The 6,067-nt window shown below is 33.9% G+C and overlaps 2 protein-coding genes and 2 long non-coding RNA genes across 5 annotated transcripts; all 4 read right to left on the minus strand.

Annotated features, from left to right (window-relative positions):
• Nucleotides 1–917: 917 nt before the first annotated feature.
• Nucleotides 918–1,292, minus strand: LOC122045053. 2 transcript variants are annotated; one of them, XR_006129889.1, is made up of 3 exons: nucleotides 1,256–1,292; nucleotides 1,131–1,162; nucleotides 918–1,048 (listed from the first exon to the last, which is right to left on the minus strand). It is a non-coding gene; the product is annotated as an uncharacterized LOC122045053 (long non-coding RNA). The 2 variants fall into 2 exon arrangements; XR_006129890.1 differs by having other exon boundaries at nucleotides 1,121–1,162.
• A 33-nt stretch (nucleotides 1,293–1,325) lies between these two features.
• LOC122048074 lies at nucleotides 1,326–2,745 on the minus strand. Its single transcript, XM_042609682.1, has 6 exons — nucleotides 2,555–2,745; nucleotides 2,358–2,484; nucleotides 2,004–2,288; nucleotides 1,826–1,927; nucleotides 1,415–1,741; nucleotides 1,326–1,361 (listed from the first exon to the last, which is right to left on the minus strand). The coding sequence occupies exons 2-6, from the start codon at nucleotides 2,412–2,414 to the stop codon at nucleotides 1,326–1,328; spliced, it is 807 nt and encodes a 268-aa protein (XP_042465616.1). The 5' UTR covers nucleotides 2,415–2,484; nucleotides 2,555–2,745.
• A 146-nt stretch (nucleotides 2,746–2,891) lies between these two features.
• LOC122045054 lies at nucleotides 2,892–3,278 on the minus strand. Its single transcript, XR_006129891.1, has 3 exons — nucleotides 3,204–3,278; nucleotides 3,010–3,073; nucleotides 2,892–2,933 (listed from the first exon to the last, which is right to left on the minus strand). It is a non-coding gene; the product is annotated as an uncharacterized LOC122045054 (long non-coding RNA).
• Nucleotides 3,279–3,309: 31 nt separating this feature from the next.
• On the minus strand, nucleotides 3,310–4,341 carry LOC122048075. The gene is made up of 4 exons (XM_042609683.1): nucleotides 4,163–4,341; nucleotides 4,009–4,096; nucleotides 3,356–3,926; nucleotides 3,310–3,314 (listed from the first exon to the last, which is right to left on the minus strand). The coding sequence occupies exons 2-4, from the start codon at nucleotides 4,069–4,071 to the stop codon at nucleotides 3,310–3,312; spliced, it is 639 nt and encodes a 212-aa protein (XP_042465617.1). The 5' UTR covers nucleotides 4,072–4,096; nucleotides 4,163–4,341.
• Between the last annotated feature and the right edge of the window lie 1,726 nt (nucleotides 4,342–6,067).

Here is a 6,067-nt window from a genome sequence, read left to right on the forward strand (position 1 = left end):
TTTCGTTGGAAATTTCCAACGAATCCATATTTTCGTTGGAAGTTTCCAACGAATCCATATTTTCGTTGGAAATATCCAACGAAATTTATATTCGTTGGAAATTTCGAATGAATCCATATTTTCGTTGGAAATTTCCAACGAAATTCATATTCGTTGGAAATTTCCAACGAAATTCATATTCGTTGGAAATCACCAACAAAATATAAATTCGTTGGAAATTTCAAACGAATCCATATTGTCGTTGGAAGTTTCCAACGAATTCTAAATTCGTTGGAAACTTCCAACGAATCCATATTTTCGTTGGAAATTTACAACAAAAATCATAGTCGTTGAAAATTTCCAACGAATTTAGAATTCGTTGGAAACTTCCAACGAATTTATAATTCGTTGGAAACTTCCAACGAATTTATATTTCGTTGGAAATTTCCAACGAAAATATGGATTCGTTGGAAATTTCCAACGAATTTATATTTTTCGTTGCAATATTCTGATAAAATACGATATTTCCAACGAATCTAAATTCGTTGCAAAATTTGTCCCAAAAATAAAAAAAAAATATCCAGCCCTATATAATTTCAATATTTTTTCCTATTATAATTTTTTTCAAACAGATTCAACATATATAACACACTAAACAGATTCAAACAGATTCAACATATCCAGCACTATAAACACATTAACAGATTCAACATATTCACCACTAAACACAATAACACAAATATAAATCATAAATCAACAAACATATTAGTGTACAACAAAATAAATTCAAACATCAATAATATAAACTCAAACACATGCACCATTAAAACATGTTGTTCCATATACAACCTAAACTAAGAGCATAAAACTAACAATACAACACATCATCATCCAACAATACAAACTACAACAATATACAACTACAACTAACACCCTAAACCAAACACTACAATAAAGTTATAACAAACATGTCATAGTATCCAAATTCCAATATCATACAAGAACATGAAAAAGATAGAGTTGAAGATAATCTTATGGAGATCCTTCTCAGTCCAAATCCTTCTTCTACCTACATCAAAAGATAAACAAAGAAAAAGAAAATCTTATAAACCAACACAAAAGTAAATAGATAAAGACTTACATATTTTTACATCAATACCACCATCATCTTCACCTACCAACCCTGTTTGAAACAAAAATAAGAATACTAATCAAAATACAAAAATTAAGAATTTATAAAAGCGATAAAATAAAAGAAGTCAAAAATTCTAATTACAAACACTCATGCATCATCATCAACATCATCGGCGGCATCATCATCGACATCATCATCGTCATTATCATCATCACCAATACCAGGAGGAATATAGCTTGAACCCGATCTAAATTGTTGAAATTGTTGTAAAAGAAAGGCTTGTTGTTTACGCATTTCAACCATATCTAGATCTCTTTGTGAATTTTGTTTTTGAATTTCTAAAATTTGCTGATCCCTTTGAGATATTATGTCTTTCAAATTGTCAACCTCTTCAGTTAAGCTATGAATCTGTGTCGTTACTGCGGGTCGGGTAGAAGAAGATAAAGATCTTCGAGGAACATTATGGATTCTACTCATAGAACCCATACCTATTATCCTTCCCCCTTTGACTCCCCCACTGGCCTCTAACCATAAATCTAAATTATTAGTAACAGACGGCTCAGATCCCTCAATATTATCACCATCACCTGAACTTCTTTGAGATAATGATAGCTCATCATATCTCTCCTATGAAAAATTAAAACCTTAATTAGAGAAAATAGATAAGTAATAAAATCTAAGTTAAAATTATGATTAAAGATTAAATCAAACCTTAATTATTCTAGCTCTATCTCCACTCCAAGTCTTGTCTTTTTTTTGAAAAGTGAGGACGAAAGTGTCTATAAAATCGGGCTCTTTTCCCAAATCCCTAGACTAAAAATAATACGGTTAGAAATAATATAATAACAACAAATATATTAAAAATCTAATTGTAGAGTTGAAAATTTACCAATCTACGTGAATGCTCCTCGATATTTATAGATCCTCCTGCATATATTGCACGTGAGTCTCCAGAATTATAAGCTTGATTTATTTTATTCCGCAAACTCCTTTCTTTGCACTCATCAGTTTGCCAAAAATTGCAGATCCTAACCCAATTGTCCGTCGTGATAAAGGGAGGCTTTTTTCCAGTACTTTTGGCATGGTTTAATACATGCCGAATGTGATCACCACATTTCTTTTTGAAAATTCTTTTAACTTCCATCTCAAAATAAGGGTCCCAACTAAATAATCGCTGAAATGAAAAAAACAATAGATTATACATGAACGTAATTGTTTTATATATAAAATAAATTAACTATAACTTAAACTCGCACCACCAGAGTTCTTTTGTGGGTGCTGGAGTGCTTGAGTATGACATTGAGTCTCCTTTCCAAAAGTTATTCACAATTTGATTAATCTCACGAACAACAGTTACTGAATTTTCAAATCTATCATAAAATTACAATAAACAACGTTAAATAATTAAGATAGTTAAAATATAATAATTTTAATACTTACGAGTCTCCAAGAGGGACTATATGCAGTCGAGCGTCGGCAATATCAACGGTTGAGTGTCTGGCAGGTATCGGCGACTCAAGTGGGGAAGGTGAATGGCCATGTGAAGGTCCTGCCGGTGACTGGCCACATGAAGGTCCTGCCGGTGACTGGCCATGTGAAGGTCCTGCCGGTGACTGGCCACATGAAGGTCCTGCCGGGGACGGCCACGTGAAGGTCTGGCGGCGACTGGCCACGTGAAGGTTCTGCCGGGACTCCCACGAGAAGGTCCTGCAGTCTGGCCAAGGAAGGTCCTGCCTGGGGAGGGCGAGGTACCATCCTATCGGATGGTGAATCAATCGCCAATGCTTGAATGGTGTCGTCTATGGCGTGCCCGTCGAAACTGTCAACCAAAAATCAAAATTAGAATAAAAGAAATAAAAAACTTAATGCTTGCTGAAGAAATATGAAAAACTTACAATATCCATAATATAAAAGTCAGAGAGCGAGAATCTGCAGTGATAATGTCTCACCTCTAATGACCTATAGAACAAAAAACAGCACAAATATAACATATATAAATTTAACAATGAGATATTATGTAGACAATTAATTAAACTATGAATTTTATAAATTTACAAATTAAAATTAAATATAAAAAAACTTATCGTACATGTTAAAAATCAAAGTTGTCGTCGTCCTCCTCGTCCTCGTCCTCGTCCTCTTCCTCCTCCTCCTCCTCCTCCTCATCATCATCATCATCATCTTCATCATTATCATCAACCTCATGAAATTCACTGGCATCCACATTTATCACTACTCCGCTGGGATCTCGTAATGTTGGAATAATATATTCCTCGGTCTGAAATGTATTTACAACCTCCTCTTGTTGATATGCAATGTCTTCCCAATGTTCCTCTATTTTTTTCCGTGCTTTAGTTTTACAAACAGCCCACCAATCCATTTTATCACGTTTCAAGCTAGGGTATGAAGCATAAAACACTTGAATCGCTTGTTGTGCCAAAACAAAAGGTTCATATCTCTTATATAATCTTTTATGATTTATTTCAACCAAATTATAACATGGATGCACCTTCATCCCTCTGATAGGATCAAACCAGCGACACATAAATAAGATAACTCGCATTTCTGGACCAGGGTATTCTATCTCTATAATTTCATCCAGTAGACCATAAAAATCAGTGCTTACACCTCCATCATTGGATGACTGAACACATACCCCACTATTCATTGTAGTCTTCCCTTTTCCATATTCTTGAGTATGAAAATTATATCCATTTATAAAATATGCTGGCCAAGTGCGTACCATTGCTTTTGGACCCCAAGATAGATGAAATAACATTTGATGTTCGAGATGAGCTTGATTATCATAAACCTAAACTCAAATGAATATGTTATTCAGTTAAAATATACTATACCAATACGGTAAATTAGAATACAAGGTAAAAATTACTTACATATGATTTGAACCAAGGTGCAAATTCTTGATCGCAGAAACGATCAAACTCTAGTGTTGGCATATCAGAATACAAGTTTTGAAAAATCCTATCATAAAAAATTGAATTATAATAACAAAAAGTTACGATAAAAAAATAGGAAAGATATACTAACTCGAAATATGGTGATACTTCTGGACAATTAAGTAAAACATATGTCTGGGCTGCTCGCCATTCTTGATCAGTTAAATATCTTTGCTTACATTGTCCACTCGGTCGACCAAGATAATTAAAAATTGAGAATATGTTCGTATTGGGATCAATAGGACCTTCATCATTTCTTCCAGGTCTTCGTCTTTTGGTCCGAATGTGAGGCTCAAAATAATACGATGCAAAGTTGTTACTTCCTCCACAATGTATGCATTAACAATAGAGGCTTCAACATGTGCCTTATTTTTTACTTTTTTCTTCAAATGATATAAAAATCTGATTGAAATATAACAATTTGTATTAGAGGAATATATATAAAAAAGTTATAAATTTACAATGCATTAATAACGAAGTATATAAGATAAAACAAAATATACCTTTCAAATGGATACATCCATCGAAAATGGACTGGTCCTCCAACTTTGGCCTCGTATGGCAAGTGAACCAAAAGATGTTCCATTGAATCAAAAAATGAAGGTGGAAAGATTCTTTCTAAATTACACAAAATAATTGGAATGTCTCTTTCTAACTTCTCCATCTGTGAATATCTCAAAACTGTTGAGGAAATATCATGAAGGAAAATGCTTAACTCCGTAATTATACCCCATACAAAATTTGGTAAGAGTTCCTTAAAAGCAATTGGAATAAGTCTTTCCATAAATATATGACAATCGTGACTTTTCAAACCAATCAATTTGAATTCCTTCATATCGATGCATCTCCCAAGATTAGAGACATACCCATAAGGAAATCTCAATGATTTCAACCTTTCACAAACAACACGTCTCTGTTCTTTATTCAATGTATAAATTGCCTTTGGCTTTGGTCCCCTACTACTTTCATCCACATCAAGAGTGGGTCGTTTACAAATTAGTCGCATATCTTTTCTTGCATTCAAATTATCTTTTGTTTTTCCGGTAATATCCATCACTGTATTTATGAGATTATCAAAAACATTTTTCTCAATATGCATTACATCCAGATTATGATGAATTAAATTACTATACCAATAAGGTAAATCCCAAAATATACTCCGCTTAGTCCATTTATGAGTGCTTCCATATTCATATGTTGTACCATGTGGTTCTTCAATAACAGATGGAAAGTGACACACTCTATACCAAATATCTTGACTTGTCAATCTTAATGGCGGAGGTGTTCTTTCAATTCTATTCCTAGTGAACTCATCTTTATTCCTTCTGAAATTATGATTTAATGGTAAAAATTGCCTATGACAATCAAAATAACTCGGCTTTCTTCCATATTTCAATCTGATCGACTTTGATCTCTCCATACATATTGGGCAACCTAAGATTCCAGCAGTACTCCAACCAGATAGCATTCCATAAGCTGGAAAGTCATTAATGGTCCAAAGAAGAGCAGCCTTCATAACAAACATCTGATTAGTATGGACGTCATATGTAGGAAACCCTTCATCCCATAGTTGTTTTAGCTCTGCAATCAGTGGTTGCATATAAACATCTATTAACTTCTTTGGATTTTGCGGGCCAGGCACAACTAATGTTAAAAACATATACGGTGTTTTCATGCACATCCCAGGTGGAAGATTATATGGAGTTAATATAACTGGCCAACAAGAATACTGTCTTCCTGATTTACTAAATGGAGCAAAACCATCAGCACAAAGACCTAACCGAATGTTTCGAGTCTCCTTCGCAAATTCAGGATATGTTCTATCAAAATTTTTCCATGCCTCTGCATCTGATGGATGCCACATTAATCCCTCCTCTGTTCGATGATTTGCATGTCAAGTCATGTGTTGAGCAGTGGTCTTTGATGCATAAAGTCTTTGTAACCTAGGAGTTAATGGCAAATAAAATAACTGACTGTATGATTTACGTCGTTGTTG

The sequence above is a fragment of the Zingiber officinale genome, chromosome 2B, assembly GCF_018446385.1.
Source record: "Zingiber officinale cultivar Zhangliang chromosome 2B, Zo_v1.1, whole genome shotgun sequence".
In the NCBI taxonomy this organism is placed as follows: Eukaryota; Viridiplantae; Streptophyta; class Magnoliopsida; order Zingiberales; family Zingiberaceae; genus Zingiber; species Zingiber officinale.

Excerpts from the sequence above, each read along its gene's own strand:
- LOC122048074 (XM_042609682.1), bottom strand. The coding sequence starts at position 2,414 with ATGTCATACTCAAGCACTCCAGCACCCACAAAAGAACTCTGGTGGTGC. Across the intron at positions 2,289-2,357 it reads TCTGGTGGTGCGAGTTTAAG|CGATTATTTAGTTGGGACCC; the intron begins TTATAGTTAATT and ends TTTTCATTTCAG. Across the intron at positions 1,742-1,825 it reads ATAGAGCTAGAATAATTAAG|GAGAGATATGATGAGCTATC; the intron begins GTTTGATTTAAT and ends AATTTTTCATAG.
- LOC122048075 (XM_042609683.1), bottom strand. The coding sequence starts at position 4,071 with ATGCCAACACTAGAGTTTGATCGTTTCTGCGATCAAGAATTTGCACCT. Across the intron at positions 3,927-4,008 it reads CACCTTGGTTCAAATCATAT|GTTTATGATAATCAAGCTCA; the intron begins GTAAGTAATTTT and ends ATTTGAGTTTAG.